Source organism: Biomphalaria glabrata, chromosome 4, assembly GCF_947242115.1.
Source record: "Biomphalaria glabrata chromosome 4, xgBioGlab47.1, whole genome shotgun sequence".
Taxonomy (NCBI): domain Eukaryota; kingdom Metazoa; phylum Mollusca; class Gastropoda; family Planorbidae; genus Biomphalaria; species Biomphalaria glabrata.
Window position 1 is genome coordinate 42,989,567 of NC_074714.1, and position 15,521 is coordinate 43,005,087.

The 15,521-nt window shown below is 34.4% G+C and overlaps 2 protein-coding genes across 4 annotated transcripts in view; both read right to left on the bottom strand.

Annotated features, from left to right (window-relative positions):
- Positions 1-785: 785 nt before the first annotated feature.
- On the bottom strand, positions 786-3,739 carry LOC129926032 (uncharacterized). The gene is made up of 2 exons (XM_056027858.1): positions 3,076-3,739; positions 786-2,521 (listed from the first exon to the last, which is right to left on the bottom strand). Exons 1-2 carry the CDS (start codon positions 3,165-3,167, stop codon positions 835-837), a joined length of 1,779 nt encoding a protein of 592 aa, XP_055883833.1. The 5' UTR covers positions 3,168-3,739; the 3' UTR covers positions 786-834.
- A 966-nt stretch (positions 3,740-4,705) lies between these two features.
- LOC106053955 (universal stress protein in QAH/OAS sulfhydrylase 3'region-like) overlaps positions 4,706-15,521 on the bottom strand; it is a 59,366-nt gene continuing 48,550 nt past the window's right edge. For 2 of the 3 annotated variants that reach the window (XM_013209651.2, XM_056027367.1), the window contains exons 4-6: positions 11,084-11,119; positions 8,566-8,657; positions 4,706-7,701 (exon numbers count right to left, since the gene is read on the bottom strand). In XM_013209651.2, the coding sequence (XP_013065105.2) occupies positions 7,507-7,701; positions 8,566-8,657; positions 11,084-11,119 (323 nt within the window). In that variant the 3' untranslated portion in view covers positions 4,706-7,506. The remainder of the gene's footprint in view (positions 7,702-8,565; positions 8,658-11,083; positions 11,120-15,521) is intronic. The other variant, XM_013209671.2, reaches the window with a different exon arrangement.

The following is a 15,521-nucleotide window of genomic DNA, read 5'->3' on the forward strand; positions in this document are numbered from 1 at the left end:
TAGCCATAGATCATATTCAAGTTTGGCATTTAAAAAAATTAGGTGGTTGCACGATAAATGCTACTACATATTTATTTATCCTAATTAAAAATTTTGATTTTAATATTTAATTAGTACTAATATAATGCAGAATGTAATGTTTAGGTTTTTATTTATTTAAATAAATATTTTCACTATTTCTTTTATTGCCTTTAAGGGGGATGCACAATGAAATTTCAATTTTTGTAATTAACAGATAAATAGAAAAGCTTTATGCATGACTTGATAGAACATATAGAGACATGAGTAACCATACACATTTTATGAGTGTAGCCTTTTGGGTTGCTATGGAAATGGCGGCCATCTTGAAAATAAACAATGTTTACAAAATTCTTAAAATATTCTAAAGTACTCAAAATTTTTTTAATTTTTTGATTGCACCTGATAGATATTTGAATCCCATAGGTAACTGGCTAATTTTGTTTTGAAAATTATTACTGGTTTAATTTTTATGAATTTTTAAAATTTTTATTTTTTTCCGACCCCATTTTTCATCTGAGGTCACATCATTATTTTTATTTTTTAATGAAATTTATTATACATATTGAAAATTTTTGCAGCCTATTACCTATGATATACTATCAATAAACTACATGTGAAAAATTATTAGTCTAACTTATACAGAACTAAAGATTTTGAGATTCTTGTGGACAACATGCACCTAAAAATACATTTTGAGAAAAACGCATTTAAAGTTTCTAAAATGATATAAAATATTTATTGTAACCATAAAAATGAAAAAAAAGGGAATATTAACATAAAACAACATAATAGATAATAAAAAAAACAAAAAAACTATTCATTAAAATGGCCTGATTGATAGGTTGGACCTTCTAGAACCTCTGCCCGGTGCTCATGCTCAATTCTTCGTTTTTTCAAGTTTTTTCTCCTGGACACTAATGCGATTGATTTTCTTTTTCTAACAAGCTGTAGTTTGACATTTTGCTTTTTCTCACTAGAAGAAATGTTTTTTAGTGTCCAGGGAAGGCCTAATATGTCAAAAACTGATCTGATGCCAACAGGTCCATTATTGAAGGCTAAAACAGCAAGGTATGTCGCAGCCCTTACCGTTTTTAATGTTGCGAATTCTGTTTTGGGGCATCTTTGCCAAATGAGGGAATGAAAAGATTCATTGGCGTTTTGTGTTCCCATTCTAGAACATCTTTTTAACAGATCTGTGTCTGTTAGTCTTTTCATTATAGGAAATAACAGTTTACCTATTTCTGATGTGATGGTCTGGTTGTGTTTTTTATATGGCTGTTTTAGTGCCTCTGATCTCTTAAAGTGACACCAAGATGTAGCGCCATCAGGACACAACCTGTGGTTATGATCTAGGTCTGAGCTCATCATATGAAAAAATGAGCCCATAACAGCCAGCTTCATTTTTTGAATGTCGGGAGCATTTTGGCGCAGAGCTTTGGAATAGTAATTTGTAATTTTTTCAATTTTTGGCTTTGTAAGCCTATAATTTAGTTCTTTTTTGTTAGACATTTTTAAATTGTTCAAAGCATTAAACATTCTTTTTGAGATGTGGTTAATGCAGTCCTCTTTTAAGATTTCTACATCATATCCTGAGTTGGTAATGGCAGATGAATGCGATTTACTATCGCCATCACACAGCATCGTGCCATAAACAAGTTTTCTGGATGCCACAGAGCGCGAAAAGATTTTGGATGCTGCTGCGGCCTCCATTGCATTTGCTGAGCCACTGAAGTTTTTTTGACACATATGCTTAGAGGCATCAAAGTTTAGTTCTGCAGAGTTTGAATCACAAACATGGCAATAATTTGATAGGACTTCGGTGTCGATGACGAGTCCAGTATCAAAATCAATAACTGTGCCAATTCCTGAATGAGATGAGTGGCCCCTTTTATGCCAAGTCCCATCGAAAGAAACTGTAATAACAGGACAGCCTGTTGAACTTATTCTTTCATCTGTAGTTAGAGGTTGTGAAATGTTTCTTCCATGCACAACAGCAGATGCCCTAATCATACATTCTTCACCAGCTTCAATTATAGCAGTATTGACTATGTTAGCTAGATTGTTATAAGTATTTCTGTGCATGCAGGGCATACTCATAAGTCCACAAAACCTATCAAATTTAGAATGCGAGATTCCAGATTCTTTTAATGCAGCGACAGCGCGGACATTAATATCCAGATGAACATCATTACTTTTTTTTGAGGTCCAGTCGGACCACAAATATGTTTCACAATTTAGGCATTTGATTTTAATCAAATGAGCCATGCCTTTTGATTGTGTGATGCACATAGTTAATTTGTTGTCAAAGCAATGTGGACAGCACAACAAGGAGACCATTGTGGTCAATTGCATTGAATTCATCATGACGTATATGAAATCTTCAGGCAGCCTCTTATTGGTGTTATCAGCATTAGTAACTGCAGTTAGGGATATTTTTCGCTCAGCTGCACTTGCAGGCTGTGTTGTTGCTGCTTCAGATCCAGCTGTATCCAAAACAGAGCTGCAAACAAATAAAAAATAAATTAGAGGGTCTTTAAAAAAAAATTCAATAGTATGAAAGTACACGTCACATCTATCACAACATGAAGATTATTTTAAATTTTATAATGCATTTTAGAAATCATATATTGTATTAATCATAAAAAGTAAAGAATGTATAGAGACATGTTACATGTAATGTAGATCTATATATGACAATATGTACTAGATCTAAAAAAAAAAAACTAAGACCAAGACTTGAGTTGAAGTCCTACAATACTGTTCAATACATCATCATACATGATAATCTAATCTCTAGAGATTATCTAGTTCTAATGTGATCTATGCTCCTAATATAGACTAGCTCTATAAAAGGATAGATCTCTATGTTTGCAATCATTTTCATGATATTTATTTAATGTCTATAGAATCTAGATTCTAGATCTAGATCTAGATGTGATTCATTGGATAAACAGTGTCGAACTCAAAGAGCCAAGGTTTCATTATTATTATTTTATGTGTCAGCACACGCTTGTCTAGTAAATAAAAAAAAGCAAACTCTAGATCTAGACTTACCTTTGTAATTGTGCATTTGTCTTTGAAGCATGTCGTCCTCTGGGCTTACAGTAACGTTTTTTCTTTCCAAACATATAACCTTTTGTTGGCATTTCTGAGTTTCAATAATGAATCGATTGTTGATGTGATGGAAGTTTACAGAAGAAGGACCGGTTCACGTCATGTGCGCATGCGTGCATACTTTGTCGTTACGGAAGCTTTTTCAGTGCGCATGCGTGTATGTACAGTAACCAAAGAAGCTTTGATGGTGCGCATGCGTAAATATGGCTTTGTGGGTGTGTATATGAGGATATAGGGAAAAAAAAGAGGTAGTGACGTATTTTGAAAGTTTATTGCAGTACTATTTATTTATAGAATGAGAAACCATGCACATAATCGGAACTAGAAAAGTAGACCTTTGTATCGATACCATCTGTTAGGGATGAGAGCGTACATTAGCTTATCAACTATAGCTTACAAAATGTTGATTTTTCACCAAAACATCAAAATTTTGCTAATATATATACATCTAAAATACAAAATTGATGTATAAAACGTATTTTTTTTAGTATTCTGATAGGGAATTCGTATTCTAGACATTTTAAACTATTAAAATCAATTAATTTTAAAATATCGATATTTTTGACCTAAATCTATGTTTTCTCACTGTGCATCCCCCTTAAAGTAATTATGTTGGTAATTGTTTTTTAATTATATAATCTTAGGATGCACAAAAATAAATGTGTTTTTTTTTAGCTTGGATACATTTTTACAATTCTGTCTGTCTGTCTGGTAAAAACTTTGTACATGTTATTTCTACCACACCCAATCTCGTATCAGGTTGAAATTATGAACAATTATTCATTGACAGAGACAAAATATGAATAAATAAATATAATTAAACAGTCAATTAATTACTGGTAATTAATTATTTAGTATGATACCAACGTGGGTCATTATTCCTTAAGTATTCACAGATACGGCTTTCGTCCCCTTAGACAAAAAACACGTTATTTCTTCCACACCCAATGCCGGATCAGGTTAAAACATTAATCAATTATTTACTGTACCCAACAAAATATGAATCAATTAAAAAATGAACCAATCAGTCAATTAATTTTTTAGTAAATATTTTGTTGGAGCTCTAATAAGGGAAATAACTTAGATTTTTTTTAGCTATTATAGTTGTCAGTGCGGATTTCTTCCCCTTAGATAAGCTTCTTTTAAAAAAAACAACAAAAAAAACGGATTTTTTAATATTTCGCTTGTTGTTTTCTATGCTTGTATTGTGTGTTTTGTATTTTTTAAACACTTAAACATAATATTGATTAGAGTTATTACATGGATTTAAGTTTTTCGTTTTAATGTTAATTTTATGTTTATCGAGTTGCTAGACTCCAGTTTTCCCTCTTCACTGCTGGCTTGTCAGCCACATTCATGAACTAAATGGCAAACAACTGAAATGTCTAGAAATAAGTTCTGGCTACGTGTAACCTTTCGAAGAGAAAGGCGGGAGTGAGAGAGCGTGAGAGGAAGACACACAAAGACACAGAGACAGAGGCAGACTGACCGAGTCAGAAGCAGACAGAGACAGACAGAGAAAAAGAAGGGGAAAGAGAAGTCAATAATAGAAATTTAAAACACAAATATGTCAGTCTCATGGCAAATAGTTTAATAATTTGGCTTCAGACAATCAAAGCAATAAAAGTTTTATGCCACATTCTGTTCACCGTGGAAACTGGGAAGAGACCTAGAATCAAAGCGCCAGATATATAAAAAAGTATATGTCCCTTCAAACTTCGTGACCAGTGTTACAGTCCATCCAGATCTAAGTCGATTCGGCCCTAGGTATGATGCAATGACAACAGCAAAAGAGGCTATGGTATGATATCTCTATTTGCTTTTTATAGGGAGCAAAACAAAATTTAAAAAAGAAAAACTACTACTCTTTCTTACTTCCCTTGGTATATGTCTTTTGAGTGAGATTCTTCATACATTTCAATCTTTTGTATCAGAGTGGATACACAAATAACGTGAGTGAAACATGATGGGATAGAATGTAGGTCGTACAGAATGATACAATGATGTAAACATTTCTTCTCCATACACCTGACAAATATATACATATATAATAAAAAGGTTTCACAGAGTAATATATGGAAATTTTGTTTGACGGATCGCTAACCCTTACTCACATAGAACACACACACGCGCACACACACACTAAAACATCGAGATACAATTTATGTAACATTCTTTTAAATTCTATATTTCGTAAAAATATAATTATACTACTGCCGATCAATTTCAGACTTCAAAGTCTCATTATAAAAGTTAGTTGGATAGTTATAATTCTAACAGTTCCAAATGACACTTTCTCCGGTACAATAGAAAGGTGAAACATATTCCAAACAGGATCGTAACGGGTCAGAACGTAACAGAGAACGTACTTTGCACCCTCAGACACAAAAATATTTTCGCTTTATCCCTATTCCCTCACCAAGCCCTTTCCTGTACTATAGGCTTCCAAAATGTTTTCTCCTGGCGTGTCTAAAGCTTTATTTCTTCTAGTAAGAAATTACAGTTCATTTAAAGCTACATTCAGAAGTGCTGAGATACGGAAGTGGTGCACCAAAATGTTTTCTCCTGGCGTGTCTAAAGCTCTATTTCTATTACAGTTCATTTAAAGCTACATTCAGAAGTGCTGTGATACGGAAGTGGTGCACCAAAATGTTTTCTCCTGGCGTGTCTAAAGCTCTATTTCTATTACAGTTCATTTAAAGCTACATTCAGAAGTGCTGAGATACGGAAGTGTGAGAGACGTTCAAGGGAGTAGAGCAAGAACGTTAAGAGCTTCACGTAAGCTCATCCTTGTAAGAAGTCTTCTAGCAAGCCTGCTTTGCTCACACAAAAGCAGGGCCGGCCATAACTATTCCGAGTCCTATGCGAAACGAATTGCGCGAAGCCCAGTCTGAATAGGAATAAGGATAATAAGTTAAAAATTAAGATTTTGTATTAGAAATAAATTTGTCATTTGTTCTATACTGTTATTAAATGAAAGTTGGCAATTCCCTTTTTTTCACGCGTAGGATCGGCGTTTTAGATTTTGAATGACACCCCAAAATGACAAGTTTGTCTATTTTCCTGGAGAGTTTTATGAGATTTCAGGAGACTTTAATAATTTCTGGAAATTTCCATAACGTTTTTGTATATTTTGCAATTTCCGTAGATTTCAAGGAGCGCCATGAAAATCGCGAGAACCCTGTTAGAAGTTATAATAGTTTAATTTAATAATTAACACCTAGAATTAGTGCGGGGCCCACTGCGGCCGTATTGGTTGTAGTGCCCTAAGGCCGGCCCTGCACAAAAGGAAGGAAGACACAACATTCTGGAGATATTTGACCCGTTCCAACTTTAAAAAAAAAAGACTCTAGAATCGCATTTGGCAAATACGTATAGAAATGTCTTCTTCAACATTTTGAATCAATCGTATTGCAGACGACTTTCACGAAAACATTTACTTGGATTTTTGTCCTTAAAAAAAAAAGACTGCCTTCGTGTCTCCTAGTTTGCCGACTTCCTCCTATAAAGGTGCCCCCCCCCCCAAACAAAGTTTGATATTTGCATGTTTAGGAAAGTAAATGTAAATGTATGAAGTCTATTACAAATATAAGCACATCTCTCAGTACAACGAAAAAATTACATTATTAAACATTAAATTTGTTTGTGAATCCCGTTTTTAAAACTAAACATAGCAACCTGTTTAGAGTCATAAGTGCTATGGTAGATGGATTATACTAAGACCATAATTCACTCCGCATGGATAACGAAGGAATTCTACTTTAAACGATATTGCTCAATATTTTTTTTAAACGAATTGTTTTAAAACTTATATTCCTATATTTTTAAGAATCTACGTGAAGACTAGGATTTTTAATTTTGTGATTTTAAGGCCTCTCTAATGGGTACCTGAATTTAGTTGGGAAAGTAAAGGTGGTTGGTCGTTGTGCTGGCCACATGAAACCTTGCTAGTTAATCGTTGGCCACAGAAACAGATGACCTTAACATCTTTTGCATCAATGAATTGCAAGGTCTGAAAGGGGGCACTATAATGCCTTGTGTTAAAACACTTTACAAAGTATATCGAATTTCGATTTATATTTTCAATTTCTAAAATAGGTAATTTGTTATTGTATAGTGTTTAGTCAGCTAAGAACTCTCTGGAGACAATATTTTGGTATCCTGTTTTCATTGAAATGTATGGAAAGTTTTTCAATATAAATTTCATATAGAACTTAGTTATAAAAATCAACATAGAAAATCATATAATATACACAGAAGAAAACATCCCTTAAGAAGATATACTATTCATTTACAATTTTGTCCACATCAAACAAAAAAATACATTTTTTGCTTTTGGAAAAAGAAGGGAAATTTAAAAGGCCAAGGTCACTAATGACGCCTGCAGGTTATGACCGGAACTGGAGAATTGTGCACCACGTAATCACTGACGCTGCCCAAGAATGCGCGCTTCAGTTTGCTAAGCCCTCTAGTGCCGGTTACAATCATGGTGGCGCCTTCTTCATTGGCTGCTTTGACAATGGCCTCTCCAGGCTTGCCTTTTCCTTTTCTGATTTTACCCACAATCTGAAGAAAGAGAAATTTTAATTTTCCAGGTGAACTTATATAATTAAGATGTCAAATGTATTTTTTTTTGGGGGGGGGGGGGGAGATAACTGGTAATTTACACATTACTTTTTATACATTCAATATTTAAAATCAGCTGAATTTTAATTTACTCATTATTTTCCGAATGCACCTTTTAACGCTTTATTTGTAACCACCGAAAAAAAAGGTTAAATTTGTTTTAGAATAAAATGCGATTATTATTATTATTTTTTAAATAGAATTAGACAAGATGGTAAATATGGTTTATAATCAAATTAGAAGTAAAATTTATGGAAAATATTGCTTTGTTTTCAATCAAATGCAAATATGGATTAAAATCAAAATAGAAATAGAAGGTAAATTTGAATGGAAATGGACGATTGGACTGTAAATTGGGACGTAGATCAAATTAGACGGTGAATCTGGTCTAGAATTAAATTAGACTATGGATTTAGTTTTGAAGTAAGCCAGATGGTAAGTCATTGGTGGGTCTGAGCCTCTTTATCACAATTCTAGTTAGAGGCCAAATGTGACTATAAAAAACTGATCAAGTTCACCCGCTTTTACTTCCAATGAGTTAGTAGTGACCTCGCCAAGTGATGACCATCTGAGAGGTTAGGTCATATCTCGCAACTGTTTTATTTCATCAAGCAATCACAGATTTACAACGACCGATTACTTTGAGGAGCACGCCCTTCAGTGGCATCAACCATTAGTTCAGGCAGAGTTATCTCACTTAGTGTGTCCTGGCCATAAAGCCGACTTCTATCTCAGTAAGTGCTGGAGGAAGCAAACAGAGAGATAAATTCAAGCATTGCAAAGAATAAAAAAAAACACACTTACTCCATTAATTTCCATCAAATGTCCGAACTTCTCTTCAATTCGTTTCATCCTCTCTGACATCTCTTTGATGATCTTTGCAGTTCTCCCTGGACCTGAAACACAAGGGAAACAATTTAGTTTTTTTTAAATCGTCTATTGAGCTCTGCAGTTGTTGCTGCTACGTGTGGATTTACTTTACATTCCCATTGTCGAAATAATATGTATATGTATTTACATCAATTTTGCGGTCTCATAGTTAGAATTGTTAATATTAAAACTGATTATAAAAAAATGTTAATAAAAAAGCTTTTGCCTACTCCTCTTCCTGAAAGTTAAAATCTTAGTTTCTAGATGTCATTAAGATCAAAATATTAATTAATGTTGCCGGCATAAAAAAAATTAAATCTATTGAACTGAGAAAAAAGTGAAAAAAAAAAAAAGAAAATAGTGTGCTGTTAAGACACAGTTCAGTTATCAACAAGCCCCAGACGTTAGTGTGTTACATCGTTACAAAGGGTTAGCTCATCGTCTGCTTATGTAGAGATCCTCTAAGCCTCTAATACGATTGAAGGGGGAGTGAAGAGTGACTTCCGGAGTGATAGAACCAGGGAGTCGAGGCTTAGAAATTAGTTCCAAGTAATTATAATATCGCGTAGAAATAGGGTGAAGCGTGGAGCGGAAATGTAAAGTTTCTGTAATGGAAATCAAATGTTGAACATGTTTCGATAAGGTTTAAAGTTTACTCCTAAAGACGTAACAGTTTTTCTAGTGATTGTCTGGCTAATTTATTCTGACCCTAAAACTGGGTCACAGAAAAAGAGATGTAATTCATACAAAGAGAAAAAATGCTAGCAGATTTTCTTCTTAACGATGAAACACGGGAGATAAGCATGGCGAACAGTAAGCTATCTGGTGGATCGAAGGATTTGATAAGCCAGAAATCTTTATAACATTCTTTTTCCAGTGTAGAATCAAATGTCTTCATTCCTTCATTGCAACAGAGACTAATAGTGTGTATTTTGACTGATAGTTCAAAAGAGCGTCATTGAGGTTATTCTTTGTACGTAGGCGTTCGAAGGGAAATAAGTACATCACAATAGACTCATAGATTTCAAGGGAGTTAATTCCTATATTTTATTTTTTGCAAAACTCAATTAGTTCAGTCTTGTCATCGTTAACTTTCAAATCAACTTTAAGATTTCAATCGTCATTCACATGACTTAGAATTCACGCACTAGCGTCGCAATATTATATCATTATATATTGCAACCTTTTTTTTTTCACGTTGTTATACGATATTGCTCAATGTTAAAGCGAATATTATGTCATTTATAAGCTAGAAGGAAAAAATGTAGATTTCTGTACAGTCTCTTGACTTTTGGTTATAAATGTAGTCCCGTATAGCACTTAGAAGAGAAGATTATCAGGCCTTCGCCATAGTCCTAAGCTCCGGCTGTTGGATTTGAAGGCGGGAGCATCGTTATTATAGTCCAAAGTAACAACCATTCAAGTTAATACATTTGTGTTCAATTAACAAAAAATGTTATTGAGACAAGGTTACGAAAAGGTAAAAATGTCACGTGCTAAGGTTGAAGGTTGAGTTACATTGCATAAGAAATAAAGAAATTTGAAAATAATGTATAAGAAATAGTCATTCAACAGTTCACGGTATATAAGTAACATATCTTTTGTGGGTATACCTTTTTTTTAAAACAAAACCGCTGGGATGATGCTTGCAACATGCTGCCAGTGACACGATGCCAGTGGCACGATGCCAGTGACACGATGCCAGTAACAAAAAAAAAAAAAAACACCCCAAAGAAAAATGGAAATAAAATCTTGATCTTGACACATCAGAGTCTGCTCTCAGCTACACTCCTTTCTCCCCACCCCAGCAAAAATAAAAGTCTAAAGAGCTGAAGTACAAGTATTTCTCATTATCACCTTGGGGCGATGTGCTCAAAAGACTTGCAGTCTCTTGGTCTTCAAGGAGAGATGATGAGAGACTTGCGCAAGTCAGTAAGCAATGAAATAAGATTGATGCTTACAGCAATGAACAGCGACAAACTAAACAACCAGATTTACTTTGAAAAATAACTCCTAAAAGTTTGAGTTTGAATCCCGACTCGAGTGTCTTAATGAGCCCAACTCTCAGATAGCCCACGTCCCCACATATCCACAAATGAGATTGGACCACAGCGCCCTAGCTATGCTATAGTATAGATATGATATACGAGAGTAATTTAAAACAGAGAGTCAGGATAAGATTTAAAATGATGTCATGAAATAACATTAAAGAAAATGGTCCATAAAAAAAGAAAAACAAACTCAATAGGAGTAAAAAATTAATTTAAGTGCATAAAAAGAATCAATGACATTAATATAGAATAAAAATACCAAGAAGATCCTGACAGACCAACAGGCGAAAGCTAGATGTCAACAATTAGGTCATCGTTAGTGTTTTATTATCGAGGGAATAGCGCATGCGCGTGAAAGAAGAACACGGAAAGAGAGGTTAGTGACGTCACATTTAACTGACCCTGACTTCCGTTTGACTCTCTTCGGGTGCTGGAGCCTGAAACGGGAGATTAGTGTGACCTTTAAGTCACGGAAAGGAAGTGACGACAACAACAAAAAAATAATGGATCACGGGATTTTAACAGTAAAAAAAAAGGAAATAAAAAGATGAAAGGGAAAAAAAGTAGTGAAACAAAATTGTTCAAAGAATTTTCTTCGTCAAGAAATCTCAGGTGAACGGAATGAAATTAAATTGGTCTCTGGTGAAAGGTTTTCTTGGAGCTGATTGAGTAATTAAAGGTCTAAAGAGGGAACATTGCTTTTAAGCTCTTTTCATGTGTAAAATTGAGCTCCATTATTAAAATGCCTCACGTATCGATGAATGCCTGGGAAGAGCTACTCTAATTTGTTTTAAATTGTGACTGAGGTAACTGCAGCTAATTAAATAATGACGATAAAAATGTTAAGTTTGAGAACTGACATTGGAGAGAGAATCACGAGAAGCAACTAATGGTATAGCTGATGAGGTAAATATTGTTTAGATTTTTCAACTTTCTGAATTTGATTAGTTTCTTATGACTTGTTTCCAGTTAACAATTGAACTGTTTATATTAATGATGTGGAAATGATATCTTAAAATGCATGAAAGCATTTTGTTAAGAAGGTCTCTCTTACTAATAACCCCCTTCTATCTCTGTTCTTATCTTCCTCACCCTCTCCCATTCTCTCGCTATCTCCTTTTTCCAAAGTTGAGGAGTTCACTTCGTAGGCAGTACTCCACAGTCGAAGGATACAATAGAAAGATGAGTTTAGCTGATTTCCCGTGTATTTCTCTATTTCCGAGACGCAATCATTTATTTGTATCTAGTGACTTTTCGGTGACTAGATGTGTCTGTGGCTACCAAGAAAGAGAACTCAAGGGAACAATGTGTAATAATAATACATACCATTTTTTTAGGCCAGTGCCAAGGGAAACTTTCCAAATAAACTTGGTATTTCAAAAAATGGTTGTTGATGCAGCAATCATGACTGGATTTGGGTATGATAAGGACCTAAGCTTTTTGAAATATGGGGCCCCTTGTACTCAACATTACTTTTCCTTTTCTTTTTTTTTCAAAATGATTGAGAATTCCAGTGAAATTATTTTTCGGGGTCTCAAAGCAAAACGAAGGAGGCATTAGATGAGCTAATGTATGGCTTATGTTGCCGCCGATAGGTGCATCTTTGTTTATAGCTACCAATAGCTACTAATTGTTGTTATGTGTACCCAGATACCTTTCATTGAAACCTTTTTAAAGCTTCAACATTCTATAGTGTATTGGATAAATGCACCACCAAAGATCTCTAAGAACTTGTAATTGTTTTTCTTAGTAAAGCTTTTAGAAGCAAAACATTAAAAAGACAGTAGCCTACTTGTTATTACGCTGCTGAGTGGTTAATTACTAAGTTAATTACAGTTATTCAATACTATGTTGTGTATTTTTTCTAGTTCTTAAGCATTTTAAAGCAACGAAAAAGTTATTGTGTTAACATAAATAATAATATGCAGTACATTTAAATCAACAATTAAAATATATTGACAAATAATCAAGGAACTTAATCCAATCCACATTTGTTCTGAGGCAGTCTGTAACCAAAGACACATTGTAGTACAGACACACACAGAATAAAATGTTTGTTTTTTTAAAAACAAAGCTTGTTTAAGTGGAAACACTCCGCACTTACAATTGTATCTATCAATAATGTAGGTACCCCGTCAAAATAGCGCGGATAAAATAGCGCCGACAAAATAGCTCGAGCAAAATAGCGCCGACAAAATAGCGCAGAAAAGAGTATATTTTATTTTTAGTCATTTTGAAAGAAATACTTTAGATATCTTAAAACATAAATAAGCAGAAATCATAATAAGGTAAAATGAATAATTTCAAAATACAGCATTTATTTACATTATAAAAGTGTACTTCGAAAACACGCAACGATACTTGTCAAATTTACACACAAACACACACGCACAAACTTTCACAAAGTTAAATTATAGGAAATGTCACATAGAAATTCCATCACTGGCTTGTTTCTGTACATTAGCAATATAGCTTCAAGATGTTTGTTAAATTGGAGGCACTTTGTCTTGCTTGCAGCTTTACTTCGTTCTCCAGCATTGTACCTCAGAATCTTGTTCTCAGTGAAAAAGTGGAATGATATAAAATGTAAAGTACTCTCCTTCTCTGCAAATATGGCATCTATTAATATTGAAAAATAGACATCAAAAAATGATGCCCAGGACATTAAATTACTAATAATCCGGTACTTTTATACACATCATATATAAGTCCGCGCTATTTTGTCTAGCGCTGTTTTGTCGGGAAATTTCGCCCTATTTTGTCGGCGCTATTATGTCCGCGCTATTTTGTCGGCGCTATTATGTCCGCGCTATTTTGACGGGTCACCATAATGTCGTTGTTATTTCACTTATTCGATATCAAACAAAATAATTCGTTGCCAATAATTCATTAACCTAATTTTTCAAAGTTCATTTATGTTTTGTTAAGAACACTAAAATAATTGTTGAAAGTTGCAACTTGATACGAGAATGGTTGAGGCTGAGATAACGTGTACACTTATCTTAGGGGAGCCAACCCAAGATATTTGACCATTTCTCTGGTTACTGAAGGTTTAATTTCCCTTGTTGGTATCAAACAAAATAATTTATTACTAGTAATTAATTGACTGGTTGATTATTATTTTTTAATTGATTAAATTGTTGTCTGTACTAATATAAGATTTTGTGAAATAAACAACAACACAACAAGAAGTTTTACACAGTCCGCGTTACGTGCACATCAGGTTTGTGACAATTTGATAAGCAAGTTACTTGGGAATATATTTAGATTTCTTTAAGTGAGATTTAGTTGGGTATGATTTGCATTGACCGCATCAAGTTTTGTTTATGTTCTTATTGTGGCGGTCAGAGTTGAAAGGAGTTTCTGCTTTTGAAATGTGATTTGATTTAACAGACATAAATACAAAACCAAATTATTTACCTCCACCCCACCTCTCCCCAGCCCTCTCTCGTCTATCATTCTTTTTTTTTTTCTTAGCTATTTATGTTCCATCTTTCCGTTTGCTGCCCCCCACGATACACGCATTTCTAAAAAAAAAAAGGTACTCTGAAGATCAAGGAAAAAGAACCCGAAAATCGATAGCTCCAAGACGTAGGGAGCGACTCGAGCAAGGTCAAGGACGTTCACCGCCACCTGCAACTGAAAAAGAAAGTCATTTTCTAATGGATTTGTCAATACTCACATCAACTAGCTATGGGCAATGTTTTATAGGTAGATTATGTGAAGGTGTAAACCTGACTCAATGTACAGAACGAGAGAAAGAGAGAGAAAGAGAGTGAAAGAGAATAGACAAAGAGATCGAAAAGATATACAGAGAGAGGGAGAAAAGAGGGAGTGAGAGATAGACAGAGAGAGAAAGAGAGAGAAACCAATACGCATAGAGATACAGACTGAGACAGATAAACAGAAAATGAGAGAGATACAGAGAGTGAGAGAGAGAGGGAAAGAGAGAGAAAGATGTACAATGTCAGAGAGAGATTGATATAGAAAAAGAGAAAAAAAAGAGATACAGAGAGAGACAGAGACAAAGAGAAAGATAGAGAAAGATAGAGAGACGAACAGAGAAATAGAGAAAAAGAAAGAGAAGAAGAAACAAAAGAGAGAAAGAGATAGACAGAGACATAGAGAGAGAAAGACACATTATCTTATAAAATAAAGACGTTACTTCAAAAAAAAAGATGATTTCAAAGACAGAGAGAGAGAAAGAGAGGAGAGACAAAATTAGAAAAAAAAATAGATACAGAGAGAGAGAGACAGCAAACTGAGACAGATAAACAGAGAATGAGAAAGAGAAAGAGATCCACAGAGAGAGACAGAGAGAGAGAGAAAGTGACAGAGATAGTCAGTGACATTAAGAGAGAGAGAAGGATAGTGACAGAGATAGTCAGACACATTGAGAGAGAGAAAGAAGGACAGTGACAGAGATAGTCAGACACATTGAGAGAGAGAAAGAAGGACAGTGACAGTGATAGTCAGACACATTGACAGAGAGAGAGAAAGAAGGACAGTGACAGAGATAGTCAGACACATTGAAAGAGAGAAAAAAGGATAGTGACAGAGATAGTCAGACACATTGAGAGAGAGAGAAAGAAAGACAGTGACAGAGATAGTCAGACACATTGAGAGAGAGAAAGAAGGACAGTGACAGAGATAGTCAGACACATTGAGAGAGAGAAAGAAGGATAGTTACAGAGATAGTCAGACACATTGAGAGAGAGAAAGAAGGATAGTGACAGAGATAGTCAGACACATTGAGAGAGAGAAAGAAGGACAGTGACAGATAGAAAATGAGGCACGTGTAAGTGTAATATATTGTTACAAATGAACAGTGATAGGTAG